The sequence below is a fragment of the Tupaia chinensis genome, unplaced genomic scaffold (assembly GCF_000334495.1).
Source record: "Tupaia chinensis unplaced genomic scaffold, TupChi_1.0 Scaffold138407_1, whole genome shotgun sequence".
NCBI classification, from domain to species: domain Eukaryota; kingdom Metazoa; phylum Chordata; class Mammalia; order Scandentia; family Tupaiidae; genus Tupaia; species Tupaia belangeri.
In genome coordinates, this window is record NW_006198305.1 from 3,648,085 (window position 1) to 3,662,281 (window position 14,197).

The 14,197-nt window shown below is 39.8% G+C and overlaps 1 protein-coding gene across 1 annotated transcript in view; it reads left to right on the forward strand.

The window, feature by feature from the left end:
- SDC2 (syndecan 2) overlaps positions 1–13,427 on the forward strand; it is a 143,004-nt gene extending 129,577 nt beyond the window's left edge. The window contains exons 3-5 of the mRNA XM_006161305.3: positions 3,974–4,107; positions 9,237–9,372; positions 12,174–13,427. Coding sequence (XP_006161367.1) covers positions 3,974–4,107; positions 9,237–9,372; positions 12,174–12,337 — 434 coding nt within the window. The 3' untranslated portion in view covers positions 12,338–13,427. The remainder of the gene's footprint in view (positions 1–3,973; positions 4,108–9,236; positions 9,373–12,173) is intronic.
- The last annotated feature ends 770 nt before the right edge of the window (positions 13,428–14,197 follow it).

Here is a 14,197-nt window from a genome sequence, read left to right on the forward strand (position 1 = left end):
ACACACACACACATATATATACACATATACATATATATAAAGACAAAGAGAAGACACATGAGTGGTGGGAACTTAGAGATACATACAGCTCCATGAGAGATCAAGGAAGGCTTCAGAGAGTGGGTGACAGCAAGGCTGAATGTGATAGTATGAGTGGGGGTCTTCAAGAAGTTTATGGAAAATGTTTATTATGAAAAAACTATGCTTGGCTTTCACTTTTTTTTGCACCAAAATAAACCCATACTTAAATTTTATTTTTCCATGAACGTTTTAAAGTCTCCTCATAGAAAAAGAGATTCTCTAGGTAGAGAACCATGGGCTCAGAAAAGGATATTTCAGACAAAACTGTGTGAGTTGAAAGTTAGGGATAGAGGGAACTATTTATGGAAGCTCCCAGGTTTCTGTTTGGGCAAGAGAGTTAATTTTTTATTAAAGATAATAAAACCAGCAGAGCCACCTGAATAGATTACTCATCTGTCTCTAACTTCAAAAGTGCTAGCTGGAGGGAATGTTCTACTTTAAAGATCTCTTCCCTCATACAGAATATCCGTACTCTTAGTTTGGTGACTCATATTTGGGGCTTTGGTGAAACAAGAGGTTTTCAATACCCTTAATTGAAATTTTTCATTTCTTATTGAAATTTTATTTTGTGTTCGAAAATGGTTCATTGTAAGGGGACAAAAATCAAGCATTGTCTATGTAAAACTGAAATGAATAATAAAGTAGGCTGATAGAAAAAAGAGCAGTATGTTTCTGGAACTGTTATTATAAACAACTTTTTGTTTATTTTGCCTTTTTTTAAATGATGGGAAGCATGTGTGTGCACATGAGAGAAAAGAAAAGCATCCTTGACAGGGTCTCATCACACCACAACCTCCTTTTCCCAGCCCATCAGCTCTTCAGGATCCTGGGCGCCCACATGTGTACCTAGCATATATTCAAGCCAATCTGGGAATCTAAACCTCTGGTTAGCTACATGGCTTCCAACCTTGCAGGGCACCTGCATTACCACTATGCCAGAATGCTTGAACCTAATGACTTACTTTTACAGAACATTTTATATGGGCAGAATGCTTCTGAAGTATATATCATGTCTTCGATTGATATATGTACGTACTCTAGGAGTTAATGGTTATTTTCCCTATTTTACAAGGAAAGAAAAGAAGACTCAAGTCTTACTCACTCTGAATTACAGAGCTACTAAATGGCAGAAACTGTACCAAGTTTGTTTTTTTAAGGCCAAACTCTATATTATTACAACATACCCTGCCAGTTTGTCTCCATAATAATGCATATATCTGTTCTGAAGTTAAAGGAGACAGTTGATATATTAAGAAATAAACCAGAGCCATCAGATTGTTTCCAGCATGCCTGCTTTCAGAACTACTTATTATACTGATATGATTCTGTGGAAAATACCCATTTTCTTTTGTTAGATTTATTCATCATTCATTCTTATCTGACGAAGCAGATTGGTTTGAGTTACAGTTTGAGTTTATTTTGAGCTATTAGAAATTTGACAAATGATTAGCTTTTGAATGTCAGAAATTCTGAAGTGCTATTTGATAGGTAGGGGGAGGAAAAGTGTCCAGGTGGAAAATCAGTGGTTAGTCACTTATTGAACAAATGCCAGATAAGAGCCTGTTATATTCCAGACACCATGTTGGCACTTAGAGAGCAAAACAGATACAATACTTTGGCCTGTGGAGTTACCAGTCTAGTAGGGAAACTTTCATAAGTAGTATCATAAATAAATGCCTCATTGTAAATTTGTGTTAAATACATTTAGGGTAAGAAAGTTTGTGCTAACAGCTACTTAACAAAGGACTCTTATGTAATATGGGAAGGAAGTCTTCCTGAGGTCTGGGATGAGTTAGGAATTAACTAAGTGAGGGAATGTGACAGAAGGGTCAGGGGACCATGGCTGGAGCATGTGGAGCAGCAGGGAAAATGATGCTCAAGGAGACAGGACAGATAGCTGGGCAGGATCACACAAAGCTGGCTGAGACATTTTATGTCTGTTCCATGAGCAGCAAGGTACCAAGAGAAGAGTTTAAATGGTGTCACAGCCCAGTAATGGACAGTGGACTGGACTGGCAGAAACCTGTTAGGAAGAAAGCAGATACAGTGGCTTATGGAAAGATCCCAGTGGTGTGGACTAAGGTGGTGGCCCTGGTAGAAACATGTTAGAACGGAGAGATTAATAGTATAAAATGGAGCCAGTTCTGTGGCGTGATGGTTAAGGCAGCTGGATCTCACATGGTAGGCTGGGTGGTTTGACTACTGGGCCCAACGGCTTGAGAAACACACCAAGCACCTGTGCATGTGTGCCCCAAATCCCAGCAGGATTGAGAAATGAAGTAGAAGCTATTGTGACATGACTATTTTATTTGGGGGATGCTTTCTACCTCTCCCTCTCTTCTCTATCTCTCTAGCAAATGTACATGCCCTCTGGCAAAAATTTTTTACCAACCACAGTTCTAGTCCTGGACCTGGCAGCTTAAAAATCACACCGGGTGTGTGTGCGTGTGTGCCCAAAATCTCAAGAGGAGAAGGGATTGTGTTGTGGCTCTCTTCCCTGGGGGATGATTTCTCACTTTCCCTTTCACTGTCACTCTCTAGTGAGTGCATGCACCATATGGCAAAAACTTTTTAAAAAAATAAAAGAAAAGAATGGAGTGATGAATTCCATGTGGAGGTGAGGAAGAGGAAGTCAGAGTTCTGGTATATAGAAACAGGGTTCCAATCACTGTAAGATAACATGGGGAGAAAACTAGCTTTGTTGGGGGAAGGGAGAGAGATCATCAGTTTGGTTTTGGGTATTGGTGGTATATAGTACCTTTGATTCATTCAGATGAATTGTCATGTAGGCTACTGGATATATAGATCTGAATTTGATTGAGGTAATAAAAGCTAATATGTAAACTTAGGTGTCATCTGTATTTAGATGGTTATTTAAAGGTACGGTCTGAGTGAGGGAGGAAGTACGGAATAAGAAGAGGCTGAAGGCTGAACCTGAAGGAACTCTTGAGTTTTGGTGTTCAGGTAGAGGAGGATAACCCTGCAAAGGAGATGTGGTATAGCCAGAGAGGTGAGAGGAAACCTGGAAAGGCATAGATGCCCAAAGAACCAGCATGTTTCAAGAAGAACATTGTAGGAACTAGAACAGAGAGGAGGAGATTGTGCCAGTGGAAGCTAGTGAGTGCCCATACCCCCACTGGAAAAGTAAGCTATCAGAAGGGGAGAGAGGGCAGGAGCTCACATGAGATAAGAGGTTAGCTGCGGTGGGAGTTTTTCTTTTATTGCCCATTTTTCTTTTTTTTAATGATAAATGGAGCATGTTTCAGTATAGATGGTAAGAAATCTTACTGAGCAGTAGAGATTGAACTTTCTTGTGAAAGAAGGACTACTTGAGAGTGTTCAAGATAATAATGTCATAGAAAAAAATTCCCAGAGTACCTACCCATTGTTTGCCTTTGAAATTATTAGGGCGCTGGAAAAGTCATGACATACTTTTCTATGCAAAAACACGTTAGGACTTTTCCAATAACCCAAAATTATACTTCATTTCAGTGAAGACCGCAGGAAGGTTTGAGCTGAATTCTTTTTCACAATTCTTATCATTGGGCATGTGCACATGTCAGAGAGAGATAGAGATAGGGAAAGTAAGAAATCATCCACCAGGGGATGACCACAGTAATCCTTCCTCCTCCATTATTCTCTTGGGAGGCACACACATGCCTGGCCTGATTTTCAAGCTGCCAGACCCAAGATTCGAGCTATGGTCGGACATGTGGTAGTCCAGTGCCTTAACCATCACACTACCTGCTTGCCCCTTGAGCTGAATTCCTAAAAAGTCAGTATTTTGAAAGAACCTGTCTCTGTCAGTATCAACATGAAATGACATTGCCTGGTAACGTCGATGTCTATGTCATGATACATGTGTTCAGCTCATCATTGCTTTTTTTCCCAGGAGCTGATGAGGATGTAGAGAGTCCAGAGCTGCCAACATCTCGGCCACTTCCAAAAATACCATTCACTAGTGCTGCTCCAAAAGTAGAAACCACAACACTGAAGACACAGAACAAGATGCCTGCTCAAACGAAGGTGTGTTTTGTTTTGCATTGCATTATCAGGTTACTGTAAATACTCCTCTTTTTTTGTTGTTCTTATTGTACAGAATAGTCCTTTTAAGAGGCTCCATTAGAGACCAGCAGTTAGCGTAATGGCTATGTCGCTGGACGCCCATGTAGTCGACCGCAGTTCAAGTCCTAGACCCGGTGGTTTAAAAGTCACGTCGGGCACGTGTGCATGCATGCCCAACATCTTCAGAGGAGAATGGAGAAGGGAAATCACCTAGGGGGTGATTTCCTTCTTCCTTCTGTCTCTTTGTCTCTCTCTGTCTGCCTGGCAAGCACACGTGCCCTATAGCAAAAACCTCTCAAAAAAAAAAAAAAGAGGCTCCATTAAAATTGTGTAAGGACAAATGGTCTTTTTATTATATTGTTGTAAATGGTTCTTCCTTACCTTTTATGATTATCTTGGCATTTACCCACTTTGGTCACGCAGGCCTACTTTATATGTCAGTACTTTCTACCTGGTACTTCTTAAGGAACTTCTTAAACCCAGTTAAGAAGCAAGACTTTGTTTCTGAATCTTAAGCTAAGAAAAAATTCTTCATTTCCTAGAGGATGTTTTGAGTTAAAACCATCATGAACTTTACTTATTCTGAGATATGTTATGGAACAAGGAAACTCTGGGTCATGTCTTCAGATTGTACTGGTCTTGATAAGTACTTTCTCAAAGTCCCACCACCGGTACTATGTAAATTTTGACCTCTTTCAGTAATAATGAAGAACTGGGTACATCTATGTATATTCATCTTGAGAACTGACTTATTAAGAATGAGACTTTAGAGGACCAACAGTTGGACTCCCATGTAAAGTCGACTGCAGTTTGAGTCCCAGACCCAGTGGTTTGAACTCATGCCTGGTGCCTGTACATGCATGCCCAAGATCCTGAGAGGAGAATGGAGGAGAAGAGATTGTGGTGTGGCCATCCCCTCTGGGGGGATGATTTCTTGCCTTCTGTCTTTCTGTCTCTCTCTGTCTTTCTGGCAACTGCGCGCACCCTATAGCAAAAACCTTTCTAAAAAAAAAAAAGAATGAGACCTTAGAACTGAGCAAAGCTACTAGCTGATGAAAACCATAGCTCAAGATTGGCCTTACTAACAATATACTGCAGTTAACTGACCATCCACTAATAGGCAAGTTTTTTAGACTGGAAAATGCATATTAAGGTCTGGATAAGGCCTGTTTCAAATTCAAGATCCAGTCAAGTTTCTTAGCTTCTGAATCCATTCTTTCTGGGTCATTAAAAAGATTAAATCTGAATGCTGGTAGACTGGCATGTGAGACCGAGTAAGCATTCTCTGTTGGTTGACTCTGGTGGAGCAGAAGAGACCAAATCAACTCCTTAAATGAGCATGTGTGCATGTGTCATAACTGCAGCGATAGACTTGCAGACAGTATAGGGGTAGCATGCTGCTTATGGTAACTTAAAACTCAAGTGTTCCTTTTGGGGGCTCATCCATCTCTTGATTAGAATGAGATACTGGGGCAGGGCAGTGGTGCAGCCATAAAACACCACGCTCTGTGAGAAAATCTCACATGGGAAGGTTCCCAGTTCAAGTTTAAATACCTCCTTCAGTATCCAGGCTTGTATGTATATCAGAACTATGTTAGGAGTGCTGTGTGTGAGTGTGTGTGTGTGTGTGTGTGTGTGTGTGTGTGTCTCAGTCACTCACCAAAGAAAAACTTTTAAAAAATGTGTTAGTAAAAAAATGATTTGCTGCCCACCTTTAGAAGCAAATAGGATATAGAAGACCTTCGTGAAGGTAGTAACAGGCATCCTCTGGAGTAAGAAGCAGCCCTCTGCAGGCAGGAGCCCATGTGGGTGACCCTTACCTGAGTACATTTGGTCTTCTTCCTTTTCTTCATCTTCCTGGCATATGTGACTAGGATGGTATATGACACAGTTGGATGGGTTTCTGCAGATGTGGAGCAGCCAGGAGGTCAGCCTCTCCAGATTGGAGTGCTTTCTGTAGGATTAAGAAAGGTCATTTCATGTTATTGGCAGACTGGCTTCATAAGCCAGGAGATAAGAAGGCAAAGTCCTCTGGGAGGACTGAGGCAGATACGTTTAACATATGCTAGCTCTGTGCACAGAAGCTGCTCTGTCCACGTATAAGTTGAATGAATCAAAGAAGGAAGGAGGGGAGAGATTCAAAGTAGCAGGCGAATTGATGGTAGGATGACTGATCTTCTCTGAGTATGTATGGCATAATTCCCAGTGTGGCTATTAACACTTTGGCCTTTACCACCTTATCTGACGACTTTTCATGACTAAGTCTCTTTAAGTCAGTGGCCATTAGGACTCACTAGCTTGAGATAAGAAACCTTCCTGTGTAAGTCTTGGCTTTAGTGATAAAGAGTTACATCCTGGAGCCAGCAAATGGTACGGCGGTTGTGTTGCTAGACTCCACATGGCTGACTGTGGTTCATGTCCCAGATCTAGTGGCTTGAGACTTACTCAGGGCACATGTGTGTGCATGCTCAGGATCCTGGGAGGAGAATGGAGGAGAAGGGATTGTGGCATGGCCACCACAACCCCCCGGCGAGGGGTTTGTTTGTTTTACATTTCTCCTTTCACTGTCTCTGTCTCTGTCTCTCTCTCTTTCTCTCTGGCAAATACACCTGGCCTAAGACAAAACGTCTTAAAAAAAAAAAGTTATATCCTAGGGCCAGTTGGTTGCATGGTGGTTAAGGTGGCTGGATCCCATTTAGCCAACTGCACAGTTTGAGCCCTGGCCCCAGCAGCTTAAAAAACACACTAGGTGCATGTATGTGGATGGCTTGACCACCCTCATGGAGGGTGCTTTCTCACTTTTATTTCTCATTCTCTCTGACAAGTGCATATACTCTCTAGCAAATGAAATAAATAAATAAATAAAACAGAGATCATTGTTAGTATTTTATTTTCATTCCACTTCATGACATCTAAACAACCAGACATGAATGTGAGGGACCAGCAGTTGGTGTAATGATTATGTCACTGGACTCCATGTAGTCCACCATGGTTCGAGCCCCAGACCCAGTGGCTTAAACTCACCCTAGGCGTTTGTGCATGCGTGTGTGCATGCCCAAGATCCTGAGAGGAGAATGGAAGAGAAGGGATTGCAGCATGGCCATCCCCCCAGGGGGAGTGGTTTCTCACTTTCTGTTTCTCTGTCTCTCTCTGGCGAGCATACACGCCCTATAGCAAAACCTCTCAAAAAAATAAATAAATAGAAATAAATGTGACATATATTTAACTGGCTTCATTTATTTACCTATGTTGCCTTTTAATAATTTCTCATTTTGTATAAATATGTAAGATGTATGGTATTTCAGGTTAGTTCTTTATATGAAATGGTTTCTTCTTAGTCAAGCCTCTGCTTCCATATAATAAAGTTTTTGCATTTAAAAAAAAAATGAATGTTCCAATCTGTGCACCCTGCGACTTGTGCACTGCTAGGTCATTTCTCTTAAGTACAGGATGGCTCTACTTCTGTCCCCACGTCCTTGAATCCCTGGAATGCATGGTTCTTCCTGCTTGTTAGGTCAGAAGCTAAGTCAGAAGGGACTGAGCACACCAACAAGGACTCAGAAAGCCTGATGTGGAATCAGGGGATAGGCCATAATAATGGGACAAAGATGATGTGGATAAATTAAACTCAATCTCCAGTATTACAGTAGTTATTTATGCTTGTCTAATTTCCTACCAGAACTTGTTCATTTCTTTCCCAAGTCACAAACCTTAGTACCCACCTGTTTGAGTTTTCTCTTCCCTTTTTTTCACATCTAATAGCAAAGAAGTGCAGTGCTAATGAGCAGATCCCTAGATTAGCAACTAGATAATCCATTCTCTGACCTGTTGACTGTTCTTCCAGCAGGTGGCCAGTAGTAATGGCTATCCCATGAGAAAAACAGAAAACTCAGAGAAAATACTGCCAATAAGCTTCTCTTTGGCATGAGAAGGCCTAGGAAGACTTTTCCTATTTTCTATTATCATGGTAATATAGGTCAGTGACAGTGAAGTTATCAAAAAAATGATACTTGCTGTATGGCCTCTACTTTCTGTAAGTCATGACAAGTAGAGCTTTAGGCAATACAAGATTTCTTGTGGCTTGGGAATCATTACCACACTTTATTCTATGCCTTCTTTGGTGGAAGCCTAGTGTATAGATCACCCAGACAGGTATCTATTGATCTTACACATGGAGTTCAAATGAATCCATCTGGTCTAACTTGTGGTCCTTCTTAGAAATGAGAGTGACCTTAAGGCAACCCCAGGAAATGCAGTCTTTTCTTCTTGTTCTTTAACCCTCTAGACATGAGTAACAGGCTGCCATTTGGCTACCAAATCCCAGTTTTTGGAAAATAATCAATTGCTCTATTGTGTCTTCACATGTTAGATTCTACAGAGTCTTAATGAAGATGGCTGGATGTTCTTAGAGTAGTAAAGTGAAGAAAAAGGATTATCATCTACAGTTTTTATAAACCCAATGGAGTTGAGCAGTTTTTTTTTTTTTTAAATCAGTACTCATAGTATTGGTAGATAAGAATTTCAGCCTAAAAGAGAATAGACAACTCACTTGAACCATTGGTTCTCAGACCATAGAATGATCTGAAGAACTTTAAAGAAACAACAATGAAAATTAGTGCCAGCTTTTCTACCTCAGACCAATTGAAACATAATCTGTAGTTGTGGGGCCTAAAAGGGAACTATCTTCCAGTGCCCTGTGTAGCAAAGAGATGAAGGAATAAGGAGAATCAGGGGGCAATCTATTGCATTGGAGCAACTGAAGGGAGGCAGTGGCCTGGAGTCAGAAGAGTAATAAGACAGTAGGGATCTTATGAAATCTTGACTGCAACAGCCTAACCACATCATTTGAATTATTATGAACTCACTTATCATCCATGTCTGCGTGATGAGTATCATACAAAGCCATGAACTGTGTCGGTTCTTCTGAGGCCTTACCCATTGGTATAAGTATCACACAAAGTGATTATTGCAAGTAGTCCCTAAACTCATTGCTTGAAAAAAAGAGAACTTTGAAATATACTCATCTGTTATTTCTTCTTTCCAGTAAACTTTAAAAAATCAATGTAATATTTCTCTTTGTTTCATACCAGTCACCTGAAGAAATTGATAAGGAGAAAGTTCACCTCTCAGACTCAGAAAGGAAAATGGACCCTGCTGAAGAAGATACCAATGTGTACACTGAGAAACACTCGGACAATCTGTTTAAACGAACAGAAGTTCTAGCCGGTGAGGAGTTGGGTGGAGGTCATGGGAGGCCTTTGACTAAGTGATATGCAGAGGTGTAGCCAAGCTTGCTGACTGTCACCTTTCTGCTGAAAGCAGTCTTGAGGATTCTTCATTCCAGAGCAAGAGGCAAGAGATTAGGCAAACACTGTCTTTATTTCCTGCCAGCTCCTTCAGCCCCTACCTGTTGATCAGCCATTGCAGGGACTGGAGTTAGCTTAAAAGTAGAAAATTAAGATCTGAATAAGAGGCCAGATGGCACAGTGGTAAAACCTGATCACCTGTGAAGTTGACCCCCATGGGAAAGTTCTGGGTTTGTGTCAAGAGACCTCCATGAATACACCGTGCACACACATGCCCATGATCTGGGGCTGACTGAGGCTGGGGTAATATAGGTCAGTGACAGTGAAGTTATCAAAAAAATGATACTTGCTGTATGGCCTCTACTTTCTGTAAGTCATGACAAGTAGAGCTTTAGGCAATACAAGATTTCTTGTGGCTTTGGGAGCATTACCAACAATTATTCTATGCCTTCTTTGGTGGAAGCCTAGTGTATAGATCACCCAGACAGGTATCTGTTGATCTTACACATGGAGTTCAAATGAATCCATCTGGTCTAACTTGTGGTCCTTCTTAGAAATGAGAGTGACCTTAAGGCAACCCCAGGAAATGCAGTCTTTTCTTCTTGTTCTTTAACCCTCTAGACATGAGTAACAGGCTGCCATTTGGCTACCAAATCCCAGTTTTTGGAAAATAATCAATTGCTCTATTGTGTCTTCACATGTTAGATTCTACAGAGTCTTAATGAAGATGGCTGGATGTTCTTAGAGTAGTAAAGTGAAGAAAAAGGATTATCATCTACAGTTTTTATAAACCCAATGGAGTTGAGCAGTTTTTTTTTTTTAAATCAGTACTCATAGTATTGGTAGATAAGAATTTCAGCCTAAAAGAGAATAGACAACTCACTTGAACCATTGGTTCTCAGACCATAGAATGATCTGAAGAACATTAAAGAAACAATGAAAATTAGTGCCAGCTTTTCTACCTCAGACCAATTGAAACATAATCTGTAGTTGTGGGGCCTAAAAGGGAACTATCTTCCAGTGCCCTGTGTAGCAAAGAGATGAAGGAATAAGGAGAATCAGGGGGCAATCTATTGCATTGGAGCAACTGAAGGGAGGCAGTGGCCTGGAGTCAGAAGAGTAATAAGACAGTAGGGATCTTATGAAATCTTGACTGCAACAGCCTAACCACATCATTTGAATTATTATGAACTCACTTTCATCCATGTCTGCGTGATGAGTATCATACAAAGCCATGAACTGTGTCGGTTCTTCTGAGGCCTTACCCATTGGTATAAGTATCACACAAAGTGATTATTGCAAGTAGTCCCTAAACTCATTGCTTGAAAAAAAGAGAACTTTGAAATATACTCATCTGTTATTTCTTCTTTCCAGTAAACTTTAAAAAATCAATGTAATATTTCTCTTTGTTTCATACCAGTCACCTGAAGAAATTGATAAGGAGAAAGTTCACCTCTCAGACTCAGAAAGGAAAATGGACCCTGCTGAAGAAGATACCAATGTGTACACTGAGAAACACTCGGACAATCTGTTTAAACGAACAGAAGTTCTAGCCGGTGAGGAGTTGGGTGGAGGTCATGGGAGGCCTTTGACTAAGTGATATGCAGAGGTGTAGCCAAGCTTGCTGACTGTCACCTTTCTGCTGAAAGCAGTCTTGAGGATTCTTCATTCCAGAGCAAGAGGCAAGAGATTAGGCAAACACTGTCTTTATTTCCTGCCAGCTCCTTCAGCCCCTACCTGTTGATCAGCCATTGCAGGGACTGGAGTTAGCTTAAAAGTAGAAAATTAAGATCTGAATAAGAGGCCAGATGGCACAGTGGTAAAACCTGATCACCTGTGAAGTTGACCCCCATGGGAAAGTTCTGGGTTTGTGTCAAGAGACCTCCATGAATACACCGTGCACACACATGCCCATGATCTGGGGCTGACTGAGGCTGGGGGTGAACTGTGACTTAAAGGCCCTATTGGGGGTGCCTGTCTCTCTGAATCATATGGGAAATAAACTGTTCTTAAAAAGAAAGTGTATATGTTTTAAAAAATCGGAATTAGTCCAAAACAACTGGGTAAAACTAGATGGGAGATGGCAGGAGAGGGTGAAAATAAGACAGTCTTGCTCCAAGTCATCCCTGATTTCAAACTAAAGAGAAGGAAAAGTTCTTTGGGATAGGGGTGGAAGACATAAGTACTGCCCAAGACATTAAAAATGTTGTCTCTATTTGTAACGTATCTGATGAAAGCACTAACATTTGATTTTAAAGGAAAAGATTTAAGAACGCCTAATCCCTGAAGAGATAGCTTCAAATCCAAGCCTAGAAAGAAATTTGCATGCTTTTTTCATATTTACTCTTAAAAGTTTTCAGTCAATTATATCATGTTTTGTATTTTCACTGAAAAAGCAATTAGAAGATTAGGATATGAAATGTGAGTACTGAAAAGACGAAAGAATTTTAAAGTGTAGAATTAGTTGAGGTCACAGCGGATTTTTCTTATTGAGGCTTTTGGTTGATATTATTAATACTAATCAAAGACAGTATTGTACCTTCCTGAGAATGTCAGATTTACATAATTACCTGGTTGCTTCATGGAATCTAGTTTTTTTTAAAAAATTGAGTTTTCAAATTAAGCTTTTTATAAAAATGTAAATAGATTGGGCTTGACAAAGCTAATTTCTGCAACCCTTGAATCTCCTCTAAAAGTAATCCTCCTTTTGGTGTGTTTCAGCTGTCATTGCTGGCGGAGTTATCGGCTTTCTCTTTGCAATTTTCCTTATTCTGCTGTTGGTGTATCGCATGAGAAAGAAGGATGAAGGAAGCTATGACCTTGGAGAACGGAAACCATCTAGCGCTGCTTATCAGAAGGCACCTACTAAGGAGTTTTATGCATAAAGCTCCCACTTCGTGTCTCTATTTATGAGATCACTGAACTTTTCAAAATAAAGCTTTTGCATAGAATAATGAAGATCTTTGTTTTTCGTTTTTCATTAAAGAGCCAGTCTGGCACTTTAATGATAAAATCCCATTGTATTTAAAACTTTTCATGTATTTCTTTAGAACAACATCAAATTAAAATTTAACGGCTGCAGTGTTCTGTGAATAGCAGTGGCAAAATATTATGTTATGAAAACCCTCAATGTTCATGGAATTGGTTTAAACTTTTATGCGCAAATACGAAATGATTGCTTTTTATCCTTCGGTTTGAAGATGAAGGCTGTTCACTTGTCAGCATGTCTCTGACTGACCTTACCAAGTTGGTCTTACTTTGTTAATTTATCTGTTGTCCTCCTCTTCTCTGCCTTCCCTCTATCCCCTTAAAAACAAAGCCAGACCTATACCTTTTGTAGCTGTCATGGTGCAATTTGTCTTCGGATAATTCAGATAATGGTAATTTAGTGTATATGTGATTTTCAAATATGTAAACTTTAACCTCCACTTTGTATAAATTTTTAAGTGTCAGACTGTCCATTTTACACTTGCTTTATTTTTCATTACCTGTAGCTTTGGGCAGATTTGCAACAGCAAATTAATGTGTAAAATTGGATTATTACTACAAAACTCTTTAGTCATATCTATCTAATCAGATCTTCTTTTGGGAGGATTTGATGCAAGTTACTGACAAGCTCAGCAAACCCAAAGATGCTAACAGTATTTTAAGAAGTTGCTGCAGATTCCTTTGGCCACTGTATTTGTTAATTTCTTGCAATTCGAAGGTACGAGTAGGGGTTTAAAGAAAAATCAGTTTTTGTTCTTAAAAATGCATTTAAGTTGTAAACGTCTTTTTAAGCCTTTGAAGTGCCTATGATTCTATGTAACTCGTCACAGACTGGTGTTAATGAGTATATATAACAGTTTAAAAAAGTTGGTATTTTATAAGCACAGACAATTCTAATGGTAACTTTTGTAGTCTTATGAATAGACATAAATTGTAATTTGGGAACATAAAAACTACTGAATAAATCATGTGGCCTAATATTGAAAATGTCACTGTTATAAATTTTGTACATTTTCGATCAAATGTACACCTCCCTTTTGCTAACAACCATCTGCTCTCAAGGATGACGTGGGTTTGATTTTTAACTGTTTCACAGTGTCTGTAACTGAAGACCAAAGAGCCTGTCAATGAGGCTATTCATTATCAGATTTACTTCTGAATTGGCCAGAGGAAATGTATCATCCTGTGTATATCTGGGTACAGATATTGGAAGACTGCCAGGGAATTTCAAAGTTTGCAACCTTTATAGGATAGCTGATGGCAATATTGAGACAGATGCTTGCCTTTGCAAATAACTTTTAAGACTTTAAATTCCAAAGAACCAAAGGGGGCTTTCCTGAAGTCGGTATCTGAGACTTACTCCTGTAGATTGATTTTACCTTTGAAACTGTGCTCCAGATCTCTCCTGAAGCTTAAATGAAGAACTAATAGATGGAATACCGCAGCTCACAGTAAAATAAGGGAGGGATGGTAAGGGAGGCTCTGTGGGTTAAAACAAGGGCCTCGCTGCCTAGGACCGAAGTTACCACAAAGTGTGATGCTTGAAGAGATGGGGAGGTATGAGGGTACCCTGACTGGGTACTTATTGTACTGAAGTTTCCTTTTTTAATTTTACTTTTCATTTTGTTTTAAGAATTGTGAGCTTCACAAGTAGGAAGAAGACAGCGAAAACAGCAACTTTTCTAACATATAATTGAATTTTAATAAGGTATGAATACTTTATTTACAAAACTTTCCCTGGAATTTCCACAGAACTC